We start from the raw sequence: 22,597 nt of genomic DNA, 5'->3' as shown, positions 1-22,597 counted from the left end.
TTGGGAGTTGGATTTGCAGAAATTAAACGAAGGAAAGTAAATTGCAACCAACAGAGAAGTAAAAGAACACTTGGATTGAACCGGATCTAAAAACAGAATTGTAAATAAGCATGAAAACAGTAAACAGGGAATGGGAAATGGGGAATCCAGATCTCAGGACCCAAGAGACTAGATAACCAAGTCTAGATCTCAATGCCTTCCTAGATCCAACAAGAACAATTGCAAAGGAATTGTAAATTGCAAAGAAAGTAGATGAAGAACAATTAACAGAAATTAAATTCAATAAGCAGTAGAAGAAACAGAGAGATCTTCGGATGAGATTGAAACAGAATTCCTTCAATTCTCCAACCCAAGATCCAAGACAATTGCAATTGAAATTGAAAGCAATAAAACTAAGAGGAAGAGAGTGGAATTCTCCTTCCCCGAAACTAAGAAATTAAAGATCACTCAATATCCAAAGCTCTCCGAAAACTATTATGAAAACTCAAAAGGAAAGCTCCCCAAAAAACTTGAATTCTATCCTATTTATACACTTTCTTCAAATGATCTTCAAGCCTTGAGTTGGGCCTTTGCTCTTGGTGGAATTAGGTTGAGAGAGGCCTTGGTTGATTGCTCTTGGAGTTTGGAGAGGAACCAAAGTGAACCAATTGAACCGGGTTGAAGTTTTGCAAAAGTTTGAGTAAAAGTTTGAGTAAAAGTTTGAGGCTAACTTTTACTCTAACTTTTACTATCAGCCTCCATGCTTTGCTGCTATCCACGTTGGGGCAAAAGTTAGGGGTCTAACTTTTGCTCCAACGTTGGCCTCCTTATGTGTACTTATGGCGCCAACGTTAGCCCAAAAGTTAGAGGCAAACGTTGGCGCAAACTTTTGCTCCCCCTTTGTATTGTTCATGTGCCAACGTTAGCCCAAAAGTTAGAGGCTAACGTTGGCGCAAACTTTTGGTGGCCAGGGGGTGTTTTTCTCATGCCAACGTTAGCCACAAAGTTAGGGGCTAACGTTGGCGCAAACTTTTGGTGCCCAGGGAGTAACTTTCATGTGCCAACGTTAGCCCAAAAGTTAGGGGCTAACGTTGGGGCTAACTTTTCACCCAAAAGTTTGTGCAAAAGTTTGAGGCTAACTTTTGGTCCAGCTTTTTGCTTCCTGGTTCATTTTCACTTATTCCATTGTCCTCTCTTTACTCCTAGCCATTCCTTCTTGCTTCAACCTTTCTCCAAGCTTTCTTCACCTATCATTAATCAACCAAACACATCAAAGCTATGCTTAAAATCATGAGATATTCATTTTATCATAATATGTGACAATTATAGCATAAAACCTCATGAAATAGCATGAATTCATACATGGTTGATTCAATCAAAGGAAGCATGAAAATCTACCCAAATTAGCTTACTTGTAGCTCAAGAAAGTGCACAATTCAAGTGAAAACAAAAGAAAAAGACTAGTGAAACTAGGCTAAGATGACTTGTCATCACAACACCAAACTTAAAGCTTGCTTGTCCCCAAGCAAGAAATGAATTATGCTCATAGGTTCTTTCACTAAAGACGGATTGAAGAATAAATTGTAAGGTCCTGTGAGTGAAGTGATCAAGTGTTAGTGGGGTGAACTCTAAATCATATGCTCATGCAAGGGCTTCAGTGCTCACTAGTCTTCACATATTGGGAGTCTTAGGTCTTAGGATTTTCATCCAAATGGTATCATGGAGATCTCTTTATATGTAGTCACCTTGAAGCAGCTTATAGTTTCTTTGCTTTGGCCTTGACTCTAAGTGTCATGTCTCAAAGCGGCTCTTTAGATAAGCTTTCAATCAATACTCCTAAACCAGTTGGTTTTAAGGTATTAGGTGTTAAAGCACCCCTAAGGATTTACTTGCTCAAGCCTCATTCCTTGACACAGCTCAACCACAAGCATTTACTAGGCTAACAACTCTTTTGAGTTTTGTTTCTTCTTTCTTTTTCTGCCTAGTAATTGATGCTCAGAGCCTTGGGCCATGTTCTTTTTGCTTTTGTATTTTCTTTATTTTCTTTTGTTTTGTTTGTTGCTTCTTGGATCAATAGATTTTTGAGAATCTCCACAATACTTCTTTGAACTTCATGTCCTGCCTATGAGCTCCCATGCAAGTTTTCACAAGCATGCAACCTCAATACATAATCATACAACTAGAACCACCACTTCTCCTAATCTTTTGCTTGCCTCAAAATTGTTTAATTCCTCAATCCTTCTTTTCAAAGAACTTTCATGTGATGCATTTTTGAACATTGAGTGCAAACAAGTTTTGAAGAAAAAAGTTGTGAATGATCAAGCATCTTGCTTATTGAATTACAGAAAAATTATGCTATGCAGACAGATAATCAGGGAAACTTAAACCACTCTCAATCATAGCAGTGTTTGATGTAAGATAATCACTTAACAATACAACCTTTTGGAGTTCGCTTGCTTTACTCCGCATCATCATCATCACTGATCCACACATTCCTCTTTCATTTCTTTGGTTGATGATGCTTAATCCTTCCAAAAGCTTGTATGATGCTCTGCAATGATATTGAAAGTTGCTTGTTCCCCAAGCACTTGAGAAATGGTTAGCATACATGATTTATTTGTGGGCCTTTGTACTTACTTTGGTGTGGGAACACCAAACTTAGTACCTTGCCAATGGTTCTCATGCATCAGATTAACCATGTGTGAAACTCTTTTTTCTTTTTCTTTTTTCAAAAGCAATAAAACTGAAAACTAGGAAACAGCAGAATAGTTAACTAGTTCATCCAACATGCTTGAAGCCAGCATTATGCAGAAAGTGAGAATGTGTTTTATGATGGGATTTTGGTGGAACACCAAACTTAGAATCCTTCATTCTCCCTTAGATTGTTTTGGTGTGCAACACCAAACTTAGCTTCTTGCAATATAGATAAAACTAATTAACCTTTTTATTGAAATAGATATGAAAAGAGAACTACCTCAGGTTGGGTTGCCTCCCAACAAGCGCTCTTTTATTGTCACTAGCTTGACATCTTGCTCTTTGATTATGGAGGCTGGAAATCATAATGCCTCAGTTTTTCTCCTCTTGCTGTAGGATTCCTTTCCTCCATGACCTGCACAATCACAAACAATTCAAATGAAGATGGAGTACATTTATGCCAGGAAATGATTAAAGGGTTAGTTAACGCAATGTGTCAAACAGTTGGTAAACTTGAGAGATTAATGATCGAGAATCACTTTTCTCGTTGATTTATCAAGCTATGAGAATCATACTCAGCAAGTTAAACCAAGAGACTTTCACTCTATTGCTAAAGTGAGGTTTCAATTAGCTCAGGCAAAAATTCAAACAGTTCGTGTGTCAGTCAAAAATTAGAGAAACAGAAAAGAAAAAGTGCTTGATCTAAACTACCACCTCACTTAATCATTGTCAATCTAATCAATCCCCGGCAACGGCGCCAAAAACTTGATGGGATCTTTTCGCGGAAAAACGAATTTCTCCAAAACACCCAAATCTAACCGGCAAGTGCACCGGGTTGCATCAAGTAATAATAACTCACGGGAGTGAGGTCGATCCCACAAGGATTGAAGGATTGAGCAATTTTAGTTTAGTGGTTGATTTAGTCAAGCGAATCAAGATTTGGTTGAGAGATTTGTGATTTGCAGAATTTAAATTGCATGGAAAGTAAAGGGAATGGGTAATTGACATGAAATTAAAGAGAACAGGAATTTAAATGCTGAATCTTAAAGAACAAGAAATTAAATGGCAGAAACTTAGAACGCAAGAAATGTAAATTGCAGAATCTTAAAGTGCAAGAAATGTAAATAGCTTGAATTGTAAAGGGAATTGGGAGTTGGATTTGCATAAATTAAACGAAGGAAAGTAAATTGCAACCAACAGAGAAGTAAAAGAACACTTGGATTGAACCGGATCTAAAAACAGAATTGTAAATAAGCATGAAAACAGTAAACAGGGAATGGGAAATGGGGAATCCGGATCTCAGGACCCAAGAGACTAGATAACCAAGTCTAGATCTCAATGCCTTCCTAGATCCAACAAGAACAATTGCAAAGGAATTGTAAATTGCAAAGAAAGTAGATGAAGAACAATTAACAGAAATTAAATTCAATAAGCAGTAGAAGAAACAGAGAGATCTTCGGATGAGATTGAAACAAAATTCCTTCAATTCTCCAACCCAAGATCCAAGACAATTGCAATTGAAATTGAAAGCAATAAAACTAAGAGGAAGAGAGTGGAATTCTCCTTCCCCGAAACTAAGAAATTAAAGATCACTCAATATCCAAAACTCTCCGAAAACTATTATGAAAACTCAAAAGGAAAGCTCCCCGAAAAACTTGAATTCTATCCTATTTATACACTTTCTTCAAATGATCTTCAAGCCTTGAGTTGGGCCTTTGCTCTTGGTGGAATTGGGTTGAGAGAGGCCTTGGTTGATTGCTCTTGGAGTTTGGAGAGGAACCAAAGTGAACCAATTGAACCGGGTTGAAGTTTTGCAAAAGTTTGAGTAAAAGTTTGAGTAAAAGTTTGAGGCTAACTTTTAGTCCAGCTTTTTGCTTCCTGGTTCATTTTCACTTATTCCATTGTCCTCTCTTTACTCCTAGCCATTCCTTCTTGCTTCAACCTTTCTCCAAGCTTTCTTCACCTATCATTAATCAACCAAACACATCAAAGCTATGCTTAAAATCATGAGATATTCATTTTATCATAATATGTGACAATTATAGCATAAAACCTCATGAAATAGCATGAATTCATACATGGTTGATTCAATCAAAGGAAGCATGAAAATCTACCCAAATTAGCTTACTTGTAGCTCAAGAAAGTGCACAATTCAAGTGAAAACAAAAGAAAAAGACTAGTGAAACTAGGCTAAGATGACTTGTCATCATTGGGGTATCCTTCACATCATCGTGGGTATAAATGCCTTGATTTGTCATCTAAAAAAATCATCATTAGCCATCACGTCTTATTTGATGAGATGCAATTTCCCTTTGCAAAGGTACATACTCCTCAAAATCATACTTATCGATTTTTGGACGATGGGCCATCTTCCTACGTGGTCCATCATCTCACTACTCCAACAAACTCCCCGGTCGCACCCCTTTCTACCTCTCCTGAGCCCATCTTACCGAGCCCAACTTCTACTCTCCCACCTATCTCTCTTCCTCGCCTAACTCCAATTTCTCAATCTAGTCTACCCACAGGACCTATTACTAGGAGTCAACATGGGATTTCTAAGCCAAAGAAGTCTTTCAACCTTCTTGCATCAGTGTCTAAATCCCCTTTACCCCGTAACCCTGTGTCTGCTCTTCGTTATTCGAATTGGAAATTGGCTGTGGATGATGAATATAATGCTCTTATTGAGAATAAGATGTGGGAGTTAGTGCTCCGTCCTCCGAATGTTAATGCCATTTGGTCTATGTGGATTTTTGCTCATAAAGAAAAATCTGATGGTTCTTTTGAGAGGCATAAAGCTCGTCTTGTAGGTGACGGTAAAACTCAACAGGTGGGTGTGGATTGTGGTGAGACGTTTAGTTCGATAGTCAAACCAGCGACTATTCGCACGGTTCTCAGTTTGGCTCTTTCTAAGACTTGGCCAATTCATCAACTTGGTGTCAAAAATGCTTTCTTACATGGCGAACTCAAGGAGACTGTTTACATGTATCAACCTTTGGGTACCGGGATTCTGATAAACCTGATCATGTGTGTTTACTGAAGAAATCTCTTTATGGGCTGAAACAGGCTCCGAGAGCTTGGTACAAGAGATTTGCTGACTATATCCATACTCTTGGGTTTTCTCACAGTACTTCAGATCATTCTTTGTTCATTTATCACCGCAGTACTTCTCTGGCTTATCTTTTATTGTATGTCGATGATATTATTTTGACTGCTCCCTCGGATAAGCTCCGTCAATTTATCATATCTCTTCTTAGATCGGAATTTGCTATGAAAGACTTGGGCAAGTTGAGCTATTTCCTGGGCATTGCAGTCACTCATCATACAAGTGGTTTATTTTTATCTCAAGAAATATGCTGCTGAAATAATTGATCGAGCCGACATGTCATCATGTAAGCCATCTCCTACTCCGGTTGATACAAAACCGAAGCTCGATGCTACTACAAGCGAACCTTTTGAGGATCCATCTCTTTATAGGAGTCTTGCAGGGGCACTTCAGTACCTTACATTCACAAGGCCCGATATTACTTATGCAGTGCAACAAATATGCTTATTCGTGCATGACCCACGGGAGGAACACATGCACGCTCTTAAGCGCATTTTGCGCTACATTCAGGGTACTCTGGACTTTGGTCTTCATCTTTATCCATCTTCCACATCCACTCTTATTTCATATACCGATGCTGATTGGGGTGGGTGTCCCGATACACGGCGTTCAACATCGGGTTATTGTGTCTTTTTGGGTGATAACTTGATATCGTGGTCCGCTAAACGTCAAGCTACTTTATCCCGTTCTAGTGCAGAGGCCGAATACCGAGGGGTTGCCAATGTGGTTTATGAGTCATGTTAGTTGCGAAACTTGCTGTTGGGACTTCATTGTCCTATTCAGAAGGCTACACTGGTGTATTGCGACAATGTTAGTGCCATATATCTTGCTGGTAGTCCTGTTCAGCATCAAAGCACTAAGCATATTGAGATGGATATACATTTTGTACGGGAAAAGGTGGCTCGTGGCCAGGTTCGTGTGTTACATGTCCCCTCGCGCTATCAGATTGCAGATATATTCACCAAGGGTCTTCCGTTGGTGTTATTTGAAGATTTTCAGGACAGTCTCAACATTCAGCGGCCTCCTATTTCGATTGTGGGGTGTGTTAGAATATATGATAAATATATTCTGACAGATTTTGTATATCATCTTTGTTAAGTGTATATTTAATTTCCTGATTTATAACCTGATTAGGTTTCCTAATTATAGCCTAATTATACTCTTTTATATGGTGCATATAAACAGATTATTCTAATAAAATAGGTAAAGAGATTAATCTCTTTCAATGTGCAAATATTGTAATCCATTATAATCATATAAATATCTTGCAATAAACAATTATGCACGGAAACATGTAAACTGAAAATATAGTTACAAGTTTCTATAACTACAGATTTCATGCAACATTAACTTTGCAATAAAAATTTTATTTGGATGAACAATCACAAATTTCATAGCCTAAAAGCTCTAATACCCCATATAAATTCAATATATAATTTTTAGTGTACATCATAAAATAATTATTCATATAATAAAAAATCTTAAAACTTATGATTATCACAAATAAAAATGAGAAAAATTGTTAACTTTGATCTTACGATGATAATAGTATTAGGAAGATTTACTTTATTTATTTCTTTGCTTTTTTAATTTTTTTTCAATTAAGTTATTGGTAGTAAGTAAAGAAAAAATATTTCATTGATAGAAAAAGAAGATTGAATTCTAGTTTTCTTTTCATAAAAATTAACTTCCATCAAGTTAGTTAAATTTTTAAATAACCATACAATTTTTTTTATTTTATTATTTAATTAAATATTTATTAAACCAATAAAATAAGATACACCTAAGACATAATATAATATAATTTCTTACATGCGTGTGCTATTAGCTACCTCAGATCTGATTTTAGCTTTTTGATGAAATGTGTTTTACTTTTCAAAGGATAATTAAAATTTGTATCATATAAATAATTACACATCCTATAAACACCTATCTATATAGAACTTTTATCTTCCACTTTTTCAAGTTCAATAGCAATTCATGCACGCTAAACTAAACGTCTTAAATTCATACTCTTATCAAAACTCGAAAGAGAGTTGACTGCCTTAGTTATTCTATCATTGCATGTCCAAAAAGAATCGTCTCCTAGATAAGAAGATAGCTATCGTTTAGAAAATAAAGTGCTCGAGGTACATCATTATTAGTTTTCAAGCCAACCACCAACGTCTGATCCTAAGTGTATCATATATTAAAAATGATCAAATCATTCTAATTAATATAAATAATTAATCATGGAACTATTTCATGTTTCTCCGTCCATTATCCAATAGTCTTAGACTCAACCAGAAAATGAGATACAACTTCAATAATAGGTACAAGACAAGAGAGAACAAAAAAAATGCAGAAAGAAACAAAAATTGACAATCCAATTCTTTTCCACCTCCAAAAAAATGGTTCCTAACAAGTGTATTCCTTCGCACATATCTAAATTCCTCTCAAGTTTTTATAACAAGGTGTGTCTAGTAACCTGTCTCTTGTACACATGTCTCACTTCAACTCAGTTGGGGCGGCAGGGACGTCAAGAGTGATTCCCGCTTGGATTTGACCCCACCCGATTAGACGCCAATGCTTCTCAACACGTCGGCTAAGTGCGATCTTCTCACCCTTGTTAGTGCACACAGGGGAGGTAAGTTGCAACTTCGCCAGATCATTCTTCACGGCAACAACTCTCGCACCCGTCGACATTGATCCTATGTTCAACATTAGCATCTCTGCTTTAGCCAGCTTAGATACCTTTCCCTGTCTCTCTGAGCCCTTGGTTCGAACACCAAGAAGCCGTCGAAGCAAGAAGAAATTTACCTGCAAAACCATAAAGCAAAAGGAATTCCATCATAAACAAGTACTTTCTGGCACAGCTAGAGAACTGATTGACTGATTGTGATCCTTCAAGAGTCATGACATCAACCTTTAATGCAAGTAGAAATACATAAAATCGAGTTAGTTTTAAATGTTTAGACTTTAGAGCAGTTCACATCTTGACAACAACTAATGCAAAGCAAGAGGAAAGAGAAAATACAAAGATAAGCTAGACAACTCCATTGAATTGCAGAGCTTAGCAAGCTGATTCGACAACCTAAATTTCATGGAGTGCATGCATAAACTGAAAAATAGTTAGTAGATACAGTCACCTACCTCAAGTTCAACAAAGACCTCCGGCAGTGATCCAACCTCTCCTAGAACTTGCCCGACCAACCTGTCAGCACGGGTCAAAGTGGGATCCATTGTTGTTCCAACACCAATTAAACCTCCTGGCACAGCAAATTGAAGCTCATTTTGCTCGGCAAATAATGAAACTATTCTAGAGTATATGGGTGTGCATCTGATATTTCCACTCTCATCTTTCACAACTATCCCAGGTCGAACTTCAATGAATTGGTTGACCCTCAAAACGCCCTGCAGGAATAAATTTTCAGACATGTTCAGCAAGATTGTCATGGTATGGTATGCTATGAAGCATGGACAATTTAGCTTCCGTGTCCACGTGTCAACATATTTCAAACACAACACTAATCCAAGATTTGTTTGACCCGTGTCTTTCATGTCCAACTGTCTTAATAAAAAACAAAAAATGCTTTGCCGGACACGCATGGACACCCAAATATCATCATATATGTTGGCATGTCCAACTTTATTCTTGACCTATATTCTTGAAATGCATTTAGAAATAGTATAGATTATTGTTTATTAAAAAAGTTAACTTTAATGCTTTATATAATTTAGAAAAAAACATTAAAAACATTTTTTAACAATTAGTTTGTACTTTGATATCAATAAATATCAAGATATTACTACAATTTATCTAAAAAGACACCGCGTGTCTCGTGTCATGTCATGTCTCGTGTCGTGATTCATATGGTATAGGCAGCATTCATGTACAGTATTGGAATATTTACCAAGACTTACCCTCAGGATACTTCCACCAGCTACACCTCCTTTTATTTCGTCAACCTCGAACCCAGGTTTATTAACGTCAAATGACCGAATAACAATCATATTGGGTGGAGAAGTAAAATTCCTTTCTGGGATTGGGATCTTTTTCACAATATACTCACACACAACATCAATATTATACTTCAGTTGTGCTGAAATAGGTACCACTGGTGCACTATCAGCTACAGTTCCCTATATCAAGCCAGTAAACCACCAAAAGACAGGGGAGTACATTAGTTATTGAAGAGAGAATAACTTGTATAGCATAAACCTTTTCATAGAAAACTTACTTCAATGAACTTTTTAATTGTATCATGCTGATTCATTGCCACATTCTCTTGAATCAGATCAACCTTGTTCTGAAGAATTATTATGTGCTGTAGACGCATAATTTCCACAGCAGCTAAATGTTCAGAGGTTTGTGGTTGCGGGCAACTCTCATTAGCAGCTATGAGTAGTAAAGCTCCATCCATGATTGCAGCTCCATTAAGCATTGTGGCCATAAGAATATCATGTCCCTACAGAAATTGGAGAAGTAATATTGAACTCATCATGATGATTGACCATTAGCTGGCAATACAACGTGCCTTGAAAAAAGATACCCCAACCAATATGAATATTGAAATTCCAGACCGTGTCGTAATATTAGGAAGGGGCAAAAAAAATAACAAAATTATTGCAGAAACAGCACTGAATAGCAAATTAAAGTTTAGAACTTTACTGGGCAATCCACAAAAGAAACATGTCTCAGCAACTTCATCTTGGAGTTTTCAAACCCTGGCACATCACACATTGGACTATCTTCCTTTCCACTTCCATAAGCCCTTTAAAAGAAAACAGATCATGCCACTAGTCCCAAAAGACCTTGATAAATGATAATATAAGAACAACTGCAAAATAACTACCTACTTGTAGCACATAGGCCTTGGACACCTATCATCTTCACACTTATATATCTTTGCATTTGCATAGCCAAGCTTGATTGTGATGTTTCTCTCCAACTCATTTTTAAAACGCACGGTCTAGACATTCATAGGAAACCACAGCAGTTAACACTTCAAATATCCAAGGCTCAAGGGAAGCCTATAAAACCATTGACAAACTAAAACTGAAAATGTAACCAAAAAAAAAAGATTAAAAAAGGTATTTAATTTAAATGAAATATAAGTCGTCAAACCAGTTACTAAATCGCTCTAAGAAATGAAAGCTGTTCAGAAGGGCATCCAGAAAACTTGGCTCAAGTGAGTAAATATAACTGGATAATTTATCATATATGACAAATGAAAATCCAATGATTATGGGTTAGGGGAAGCCGACTTCATAGTTCCATACAAACATATTTCACAAGCATATAAATAAATGCCGATGTAAATCGTGCAAAACATCTGTTCTAAGCAAAAATCCTTACAAATCATGAGATTATGACAATGAGTTACCTTCTTTACAGATGCCCCCCACCCCAACAAAAAAAAGAAAAATCAAGAGAGAAATATTAAAAGCCAAGGAATACCTGAACACCTGATATTGCTTTCACAACAGTTGATTTGCCATGTGCCACATGCCCTATGGTGCCTGTCAGCAGACAATCCATCAGCATTAACAGCATCAATATGAAAGAAGCACATAATTTTTTATTCAATGATAAAGTATTCTAAATTCAAATATGGCTGTAGACTGTAGTGGATTTCACATTACTGGAACCAAAGATTTGAGAAAAACTGTTACCAATATTAATTGTAGCCTGCCGAGATATGACTTCCGGAGAAAGTGGATGCAATTTTGTCACGTCCAACTTACTCAGGTCCTGTTCCATCAAACCCTTCCTCGACATCTTGGCTTTTTCGATGGAAACTTCAGTTAAGTGAAGAACTTGACAATATTTGATGCTGAAATATCTGCATGCATCACAGAACAAGAAATCTGCCTTAGAATATACACAATTTTCTGTTTAATACCATATATGAGTATGACACACAAATCATCTATGGAGCCCATCAATTAATGCTAAATGCAGATTCATTATTTCTCTGAAAATGGAAAAAAAAAAAAAAAAAAACCCTACAATTTCCAAAAATAACTTGTTGTAAGCTGTACATAAACCTTTCAGAAATTGGAACTCTGTAAATATACACAATTACTCATAAACCAACAAAATTTAAAAGTTTGCACAAATGGCTAGGTACTTGGATAACTCTACAACTAATTAATCAATGGGGACATTGATAGCAGAAAGGTTTAAATTGAGAGTGGTGGTGATGTTGAATCGACTACCAGATATCCACAAAAGCTGCTAATAAAATCTTTTCAAACTCAAGGATTATCAATGTACTATCTCCAATCATAATTAAGTTTCCAACAACAATTCCAAAACTCAGCACAATTGTTTGGGGGGGAAGAAAAATTAAAAGCCAATAATTGATTTTATATTTTGGAGAAACCATCATGCGAACTGCCAAGCATGAGGTGTGGCTTTAAAAAGTGCTACCAATGCACACATAATAGAAGAAAGATATAATAGTATAATACATTAAAATGTTAGGTAAGAATCCTTTGGCCAAATTACTTAGCAACTGGTAAAACCCTTTACAATATCCAAACATTGATCCTATTCTTACAAGAAACAACACATATTAACGAGCACTATCCCTTATCTAGTTCCTTATTGATAACTTTTGGGTACCAATTAAGTAGCAACATTTTCTTACTTATCTCTTCAGCACGATAACACCACTCTAAGCGGAGTTTAAAAAAAAAAGAAAAAGAAAAAAGAAGAAGAGAGGATTAAAATAGTATAAAATAAAATAAAATAAGAAAGAAATGGCAATTGCTAACTATTACAAGAAGATTCGAATGTGTCATGATCCTCTCCAAAAAAACTATATACATGGGAAAAGAAGAAATCATAAGTAAATTGTCCAAAGAACAAATTAAGCTCTTCAAGATCCTTAACAATCCATACATCTAAATCCCGAACGATCAAGGCTTATTGCAGCTGCTCCAAAAAGCCGCAAGTTCAAAAGTAATCAAATCAAACACTCCCACTAAACCAATAACTCAAACACCGAATTACATAACCAAAAGCAAAGTGATGGTGGCACACCGATACCCCTCAACAGAGAGAGAGAGAGAGAGAGAGAGTGAGTGAAATATATTATATATATAATACCTGGAAGGAGCTAAAGCGGAGGATGGATTCAGTGGTTGCTCCGCCGGTGAATACGACGGATAACAGCTGCCCGACAACGAAGTATGCGGCGGAGTCGGTAGTGAGTGAGGAGTGAAGATTGACGCAGGGGTAAGGACTAACGAGTGCAGCGAGGAATGTGCGGCTTATGGCTTTGGTAGAAGGTTACAACTTACGAGAATTAACTAACCCTAGGGGGGATGAAAACTGGGAAATGATTTTTTTTTTTTTTTTTCTAAAATACGAATACACGATACCCATTTAAAAATCCATTATCTATTCATATGATATTCTTTTAATATTATTAAAATTAAAATCTTTCCTTTTAAAATTAAAAATGTCTCCTTCGACTAACTTATTTTACTATTAGAAGACGATTGGTGTTATGCACCAAAATGAGGCTAATTTTTTTTGGCATATGATGGAAGGTTTGGTGTAACGTCCGTTTATGGAGCTTATAAATGCTTAACACGGGGTGATGGCGGTTAGATGATGGCAGGAAATCGAACAGTTCGATTTGTTGCAGGTGTGAGGGACACAAATCGAACTGTTCAATTTGTGGATGGTGATGTTGCGTGCAAAGAAGTCGGACCATGCGATTTGTAGCATGGGGAGGTATTTTTTATTTTGGCCCAACCAAATCGGACCAACCGATTTGAGGGCTGCATTCAAAAAGATTCACAGAGCACCCAAATCGGACCCAGTGATTTATGGATTTCAAATTTTTTTGGGCGAGCTGTTTAGTAATCGGATTGTCCGATTTTTTAGTTAAAAAAAATTCGAATGGCCATACAAGCGGTCGGATGGTCCGATTTGAGTGTGATATATATATATATATATCCAAGCTGACCAGCGCATTTCATTTTCTTCTTCTCTGGTGCTACAAGTCTCTAAACCTCTTCTCTGCAAATCTCTTCTTCTTCTTCTTTGTAGATCTATTCTTCTCTATTATCATGGATGATAGAGTAAGATTAAAAGTGTATTATCATGGCCAAATTTTATTACAAACATCGGAAGGAGTAGATTAAAAGTGTATTATCATGGCCAAATTTTATTACAAACATCGGAAGGAGTAAAATTTGTGTGTGAAAATCCGTTGGATATTATTATTCCATTCACACTGTCATTTGAAGGACTAAAATGTGTCATTTGTGAGAAGATGGATTCTCAAATATCTAGGAGAGTGTCGTGTATTCTGTACAGATATCCTATATTTGTCTTTGGTGGGTTCGTGCAATTTCAAACGAAATACGTGACCGATGAAGCGAGCATGCAAGAAATGTTCTCAGTGTATCTTGAAAGTTGGTCGCGAATATCATTCATCGAACTGTATATCGAGTTCGAGCAATCTGCAGCGGACCGAGATATTGAATTGGAAGATTACAACAGTGATAGTGAAGAAGAGTTCGAAAGTAACTACGAGGTTATTGATCCGGGTGTAGACGAAGATCAAGCTGATGAGGCTATGGTGGCAGATGTGGCGGATGTGGCAAATGCACTAGCAAACCAGCAGCCGTTTGTGGAGCCGAGTTTCATGCGGTCATTGGATTTGGAGGCCATGCATGCACCGGAGTTTCCTCAATATGTAAATGCAGGTGCGCCATCAATTTAAATTAAGATTTGTTTCACCTAGGTCACGCTCTTGATGAGGAACGCCCTGAGTCAAGCCAAATTGCCTCCTCAGTCTATCAGATGCATGCCACTCAATACATTCAAAAGATATAAGCGGAACTGTGGCACTCCAAATAGCCGAATGCTGACGGATGTCAGGAGGAATCACGTCTGAATCGGTCCGACCAATTGCATAAGGCTCCCAAACAAACTGCACACATTATGCAAGTAACCGAGGATTACACAATGAATAATAATACGGCTAAACGAAAACAACTACTTATTTATTACAACAAACCTGTCCTTCTTGCAGAACATCCAGATCTCTCCTAAAGTGATCAAGGGTATGAAATCTGTAAGGACGATTCTCACGCTCCCAGTTATGCCACCTGACATCAGACAATTCGTTAATTTACATTTATCAATACAATTTAAGATACACTATTTCAAAGCGTTTAGTAATTAATTTTACCTATTTGCAATCGGAAAGATTCGAGGATTGCTAGGAATCGGCGCAATGAATGGTAGATGGATCCAAGCCCAGGCAAGCAAGAGTGTCAGTGGACCATCAATCTCCTTACAGTCGACACGAGTTGCCCTACACAACGCTCTGTACAGGTGTGACAGGCATGCCGATCCCCAACTGAACTGTATGATCCCGGTAAAGTTACGGAGTAACGGTAGAAACTTCCAGTGCACCCCTGCTCCAGACTTATCTCCAAACATAACGGTCTCAAACAATAACATTATGTGGCACTTCACGTACCTCTGAATCTGAATATCATCAACCAACACTAATCGATCTTTCAATGCTCGAAACCACGTCAACTTGATGAAACTTCCCCTACAGTCTGCCTTCCTAGGTGCAACACCAAACTGATCTAAGCATTCAGCCTCTAACGCCTCATAACTACTCAGTGTCGGTCCCGTAACTGGCAAACCATTCGTCGAAAGACCAAGAATTAACGTCACATCCTCCATTATCACGGCACACTCACCAACCGAAAAATAGAATGTGTGAGTCTCGGGGCGCCATCTCTCGATTAGAGCATTAACCAATGCCGACTGACATTGGACAACTCCAATCTGTGAAACATGATAAAAGCCGGTGTCCCGTAAATACCCCTCCACTATTGGATTATACCGATCCGGCGGCATGTAGTGGTCACATTGCAACATTCTAGAACCATAAACACAAACCATAATATTAATTAATTAACAAATTAAATTTAAAAGAATCAAATTTTCATTATCAAATAACCAGTAACACATATCCAGAATCAATAAAAATAATAATAATAACAATACTTTATACAAATAACTATTATATTATCTACTAATACTCAAATAACTAACTACTCTATTTTATTCTATTTTAACAACAAACATACAATAATAAATCAATCATTAACCCTTTATTAAATATTTATATTAAACTTATAACATAAATAATTAATTCAATAATTTTTAATTCATAATATTTATTTACGAACGACTAATATATTATTACTACAAAAAAATTATTTATAATTAACAATTAAAACTAATTAACTTATTTAATTTCACACGTACAGAACAGAACAATATTAGTACTACTATATTCTAATGATAATTAAACTATTACACTACTAGCAGTAATAATTATTATTACAATAAATTCATTAATAACATTTAATATTAGTTATTCTATTTATCATATATCCAACTTTTTAATAACCGTATTATTATTATTATTATTAAGAATATTATTATTGCAATTATTCTATTAATAACAATAATTAATTTATTATTATAATGTAACATAATTCTTTTTTCTGAACAATATTAATACCCTAGATCTTACCATCATAATTTATTATTAATAATCTCTAAAATTATTTTAATTAAACTCAAATATTTAAAAATTATTATTCCACTAATTTCTAACATTATCACTATAATAAACTATTATTAATCTCTAACATTATAATTATTATTTTAACTAAAATAAAATTTTTTGAAATAAAAACTTACATAATTAGGATGATCAAGATAATTAGCAATGTGGAGTTTCGGACGATTGACATCTTTTATTCTTCTTCTTCTAGGCATATTTTTTGTGTGGTCCAATTTTTTTTAACTCAAAGCTTCATCAATGAAAAATGAATGAAGCTGGTGGCGCCGTGGCGGGGTTTATTGGAGAGGAGAATTGAACAAAAGTGAAAGGGAAAGTGAAAGTGAATGAAGGGAGATTCGTGACTTGGGAGTGTATACTTGGGACTGGTCCAACTGCATGCGCGACACGTGGCAGGGGCACAAATCGGACGGTCCGATTTGTGTACCTACCCAGCCAGTAATCGGACCGTCTGATTACTGTTCCTTAAATCGGTCCGTCCGATTTGTTAATCCTGGCCGTCACACTCCCGTCAAGTACCCTGCATCACCATAACAAGGTTATACACCATTACTCACCTAATATCAAAAATAAAAAAGTACCAAAATGATACACTTGTGTATTTTACTAACATACTAGTAAATTGCCTCGTGCAATACACGTGTATAGTAAATTTAATGAATACCATTCATTATGAAAGTGTTTTTATGTTAATAACATATGTATGAGTATTTTATAATAAATTGGATCGTTAATCAGAAATATTTATATCACTTTAATATTTTATAACAATGAAAGGGTATATATATGACTTTTTTAGTACAACAATTCAGAAGAAAAAACTTCATATTTTTACATAAAGCAATTCATACAAAAATTAACAATTTTTGTAGAACATAAATGTTTAAAAAATACATGTTAAATAGAATTTAAAAGGGTTAAGTACTTTTTTCATCTCTAAGGTCCGAGATCAAAATTAAAATCGTCATCGACCTTTTTTTTTTATTAAAAGCATCCTCAACGTTACAAAACGTTATAAAATCGTCATTTCCTACTTTAATTTTATTTTTTTTACTAAATATCCTTAATAATTAATATAAATAATAAAAATAATATTAAAAATTAAAAAATAAAAACAAAACCCTTCCCCCTGCACCCCCACTCCCGTATCTCTTCCCTTTCTTCTCTTCCCATCTCCTTCCTCATATGTCCCCCCCACCCCACTCCAGATATAACACTAGACATTGATCCCAATTAACAAAAGTGAACCAAATTCGACTCATGAAGAGAACATGAGGCCTCTTCAACGAAATTCCAAACCCTAGAAATTCAATCCCCTTTTTTTTTTCACGTAAAACTAAAAAAAAAACACTTATCCGTCCATGATTTCAAATCGAAGAAACAGTTCAGTCTTTCACCTATAAACGAAAATCTTTCAAAGAACACCCTAAAAAATTAACAAATACTAACGATACGTATATAAATTCTACTTCCTTTCCTTTCCTTTTCTTTCAGTATTTTTTCTTCAGTAGATCTGATTTACCAAGAATTCTTAACCGGTGGATCAACGCAGTCAATTGAATTGTTGACCTAGCTGTTGTTGCTGTTTCTGCAGTGGCTGTGGCTGTGGTTACTCTCTTTGGGAGAGAATCCAATCACTGTTAACCCACTCATGATGAACCCTGATCTTATTAGAAGGATAAGTGATCTCTTCGTTGGTTGTACAGAAATAAACATAGTAATAGTGAGGCCCAAGCCTGCCGGTGATCTCGCTAGACCACCAACCATCGTTGTCGAAGGCATCAACTGCCTGGTAGAGAGAGAACTCGCCGTAGGAATATACCTTTGGAAGGGAAGGCTGGATGTCCTTCAGGAAGAGCGTTTCGGTTAACGACTCAGAATGGGAAGAAAGGGAAGAGATACGGGGGGCGGGGTGCCGGGGGTATGAGGAAGGGGATGGAGAGAGAAGAAAGGGAAGAGATACGGTAGTGGGGTGCAGGTAGGGGGGGAAGGGTTTTGTTTTTTATTTTTTAATATTATTTTTATTATTTATATTAATTATTAATGGTAATTTGGTAAAAAATTAAAGTAGAAAAGGATGATTTGATAACATTTTGTAACATTGAGGATGATTTTAATAATAAAAAAGGTCCGGGACGATTTTGATTTTGGCCTCAAACCTTAGGGACGAAAAAAGTACTTAACCCAATTTAAAATCATACATAATCAACAGACATTTTGGAAAACTTCTCTATAAACCACGTTGATGGTTGTATCTTTTAATCTGGTAGAATTATTCTCAGTTAATACTCGTAACTCAGATTTTGATGTTACTCTTAAAAGAGCAACATAAAGTTGATCGTGTGTCAAAATAGGCTTAGGCAAATATAAACCAACAGTTGTCAAAGTTTGACCTTGAGACTTGTTAATAATCATACAAAATGAGACAATTAATGGAAATTGTCTCCTCTGAAACCTAAATGGAATAGTTTGGTTTTGGGTATCATGTTCATGCGTGGTATTAGAACCTGTTGGAAATAAATAGTATGATCACAATCCAATCAATCATGTGTCAAATAATTTCTTATTGTTATTATATTAAAATGTTAATATAATAAAATCCTTGATTAAATTTAGAGATTTATCATTGAGATAGTGATCATAATATTGAGAGATGAATTTTTTATAATTTAATCTAAATTGTTCTTGGTCATAAGATTATTAAAAAAGGACATTAATTAGGGGTGTGCATGGGCCGGGTGAAACCGGGTTTGATGTGACTCAGACCCAACCCGAAATATATATCGGACCTATTTATTAGACCCGAACCCGGCCCTAGACCCGATGAAACCTATACACTTTCGGGCCACGATTATACCGGGTAAAAACCGGGTAAAAACCGGGCCGTTAACATTACATTACCTTGATATCTTCTTATAAGTTAGCATGTAAAAATATCCAAATTTCCAAGACTCCAATCATTATTTGACATGGTAAAATTCACTTAGAAAAATATAACAAGAAGCAACTCTTCTCTGAAATTAAAGCATAACCATAATCAATACTAATATTGTCTAATAACACCAAATATTTAAATCAATACAAAATAACACAATATTATGTATCAGTCTAAAATCTTATGCATTTTAAACATAAAACATTAACTTATAGTCTTATAATAACTAATAACACAAAAGGGTAAAGTATATTTTTTGTCCCTAAAGTTTGACAAAAGTTTCAAAAACACCCCTAAGTTTTATTTTGTTTCAATTTTGTCCCAAAAATTTTTGATTTGCATCAAATATACCCTTGATAGCTAATTTTTCAAAAAATTTAAGACCAATTCAACAACAATTTCATAAGAACAACTTTCAACACAAGCAAATCAAGCATAATTTTCATGTATTATTGTTAGATTGGTCTTAAATTTTTTGAAAATTTAGCTGTCGAGGGTATACTTGATGCAAATAGAAAACTTTTGGGACAAAATTGAAACAAAATAAAACTTAGGAGTATTTTTGAAACTTTTGTCAAACTTCAAGGACAAAAAGTATACTTTACCCTAACACAAAATATTAAGGTTTACAATACTTAAATTTCACATAAGAATAGCCATCATCCATTATCAATAACACAAAATATTAATTGTGTATGATGATCGGGCCACTAGGTCGAGTTCGGGTGACCCGAGCCATTGCCCGGAACCGATCCGAAATAATGACCGGGTCTATTTCCGAGATCGTTACCCCCTATACCCAGTGAAATCACACCAAATTAGCCCCTAAAGTGTTCGGGACCGGGCTGGGTATTCGGGCCGAGCCGGGCCATGCACACCCTTAACATTAATAATCCAAAAAGATCAATATATATATATATATATATATATATATATATATATATAATGGTCTTCATTGGATGAAGATTAATAGATCTCATTTATTAAATTATATATATAGATGGTGCATATAGAGATATGACCATTAAACTTACTCACTTTGAGAATTCCTAATGGTTAGTCAATAAGGAATCCGTCAACTCTCGGTAAAGAGCTTGAGCTCTATGATTATAATGACTGAGATGAATAAAACCTTGGCTGAGGGGATTGAATGAATGAAGAAATGAGTTTCTTAAGTCATTCACAGTTCATTATAATAATGGTGACAAGTTAGAGTTTGACAATTAAACCATACTCTAAGGGTTAACAAAAAGCTGGAAAGATGGAAGGAATTATACTTTATTCTTCTCAGGTTCTTAGTAAAAATATATTACTTCATACTATCGGGTCGTTAAGGAGTGTTGCTAGACGCCAACCTTGATTGGTAAAATTTTTACTAACCTTGATATCATTCAGAACATCCAGTGTGATTGTATCTAACTCAAATTATATGTTTCCTTCTTCTACATACAATGAATCAGAGCTAAGATGGGTCTTCTCCTTGCCCATTAAATATTTCATGGTGTGCTTGTTAACATCATTAACAATCTCAAGTCTAGGGGCAAGTATTGTTTTATCTCTAAAGTATGATGTATTATTTAAATTTAACAACAAATTTGGATACACAAAACAAACCAACTGATCGAAAGCTTCTTTAGTATCCTGAATAAGGATGTCATCGGGAATGGTTACTTCGCTTTCTCCATCAGTTGAATTACCTACCAAATCATCACCAATACTTAGTAACCACGTTGTGAATTCAGAAATTTGCCCTAGTTGCGATTGGTTTGCTCCAACCGTAAGGCGCATGTTGATTGTTAGCTTCAAAATTTTGCAGAATTCCCAAAGATATGATGAGTTTATGGAAGAGAGCACAATATCCTGTCGTGATCCCATTGGTATTACTGAAAGAATCTTCCTAAAGTCACCTCCTAGCAAAACAACCTTTCCACCAAAAGGTAAATCTGGATTATAACATTTCTCATACCTTAGAATATCTCACAAACATTTGTCCAAAGCTTCATAATATAGCATATTCAACATTAGTGTCTCATCCCATATAATAAGCTTTGCTTTACATACGAGCTTGGCTAGAGAAGTGTTTTGCTTGATATAACATATAAAATCCTCATTTAGATCGAGGTATCTTAAATCTTGAATGAGCTGTATGACCATTGGAGAGTAATAAGGATGCAATCCCACTGGATGCCACATTTAGTACAATTTCACATTTACTACATATAGCAGCTGAAAATGTCTTGTAAAGGTATGTCTTTCCAGTACCACCATATCCACATACAAAGAAGAAACCTCCAACATCTTCATTAACGGCCTAAATAACAGTATCAAATGCTTTTCGCTGATCTAAATTCATGTTGAGTAAATTTCTTGACAACTCATATCTCGGGTTAGATAAATCAAAGTTCATCTCGTCCTTTATGAGACGATCTTCTATTCCATATATTGCATCCAAGGATGGGAGATGCATTTGATCATACTCCTTAAGCAATCTACCATTAGCTTGTAATTTTTCTTCAATCTTGTAAAGAGTTAGATTCAGAATTTGCTCATCAGATAGTTGTAACTTGCTCATCAGATAGTTGTAACTCTGCATTGGAAATAACTAAAATTATCATTGTAAACTTAAATATGTATATGAGAAAAAAGAAAGTTTAAAAATATTACCTTCACAGTGTAGAACTTTCCTTTCTGAATATATGATGTTTTCAGAAAGTATTTGATGACATTTTCGCCACACATTTATAGGACTGGAGATGTTGTTTGATAATAACAAAACAACAAAAATATCTCTAATGTAACTCGCAGAAGCCCATGTGCTTGCTTCTATCATAGCATCAATAATTTTTTTATCATCTTACAACAGCCCTAACGCATAACACACTTCCTTGAAGGTGGAATGAACAACACCATCGACAGCTCGAAGATCGATGAAACTCATGCAACCTTTTTGTATGTTTAGCAAAAGTCTCAAGTAATGATCTTCTCCGTTACCACGGGGCACATGCGTCAATCGACCAATTGAAAAATCTTGCTGCCTTAGCATCCACATGGATATGTCATCCTTCCATACAAATCTATTAGGAAATTGGCTATACGCAAGAGATCGGACCAAAAGGAAACAATTGATTAGCCAGCATCCATGCTAACAACTTCATGAGCTTGCCTTCTACCCTTTCTATAACATCAATGATGTTTTCATGATCCTTAAAGACCACTGGATATTCATTAGGTAAATGGAATGTAATCTAATAAATGAAGGTTCTTTTT

General features: G+C 35.7%; 1 protein-coding gene across 1 annotated transcript; it reads right to left on the bottom strand.

Moving 5' to 3' along the window:
* Positions 1 to 7,962: 7,962 nt before the first annotated feature.
* Positions 7,963 to 13,308, bottom strand: LOC112750158 (eukaryotic translation initiation factor 2 subunit gamma). The gene is made up of 9 exons (XM_025798731.3): positions 12,873 to 13,308; positions 11,432 to 11,601; positions 11,217 to 11,278; positions 10,616 to 10,728; positions 10,428 to 10,530; positions 9,997 to 10,224; positions 9,680 to 9,898; positions 8,909 to 9,169; positions 7,963 to 8,575 (listed from the first exon to the last, which is right to left on the bottom strand). Exons 2-9 carry the CDS (start codon positions 11,535 to 11,537, stop codon positions 8,264 to 8,266), a joined length of 1,404 nt encoding a protein of 467 aa, XP_025654516.1. The 5' UTR covers positions 11,538 to 11,601; positions 12,873 to 13,308; the 3' UTR covers positions 7,963 to 8,263.
* Between the last annotated feature and the right edge of the window lie 9,289 nt (positions 13,309 to 22,597).

Source organism: Arachis hypogaea, chromosome 15 (genome assembly GCF_003086295.3).
Source record: "Arachis hypogaea cultivar Tifrunner chromosome 15, arahy.Tifrunner.gnm2.J5K5, whole genome shotgun sequence".
NCBI classification, from domain to species: Eukaryota; Viridiplantae; Streptophyta; class Magnoliopsida; order Fabales; family Fabaceae; genus Arachis; species Arachis hypogaea.
The sequence above is the reverse complement of the archived record's forward strand: the minus strand, read 5'-3'. Positions and strand labels throughout refer to the sequence as shown.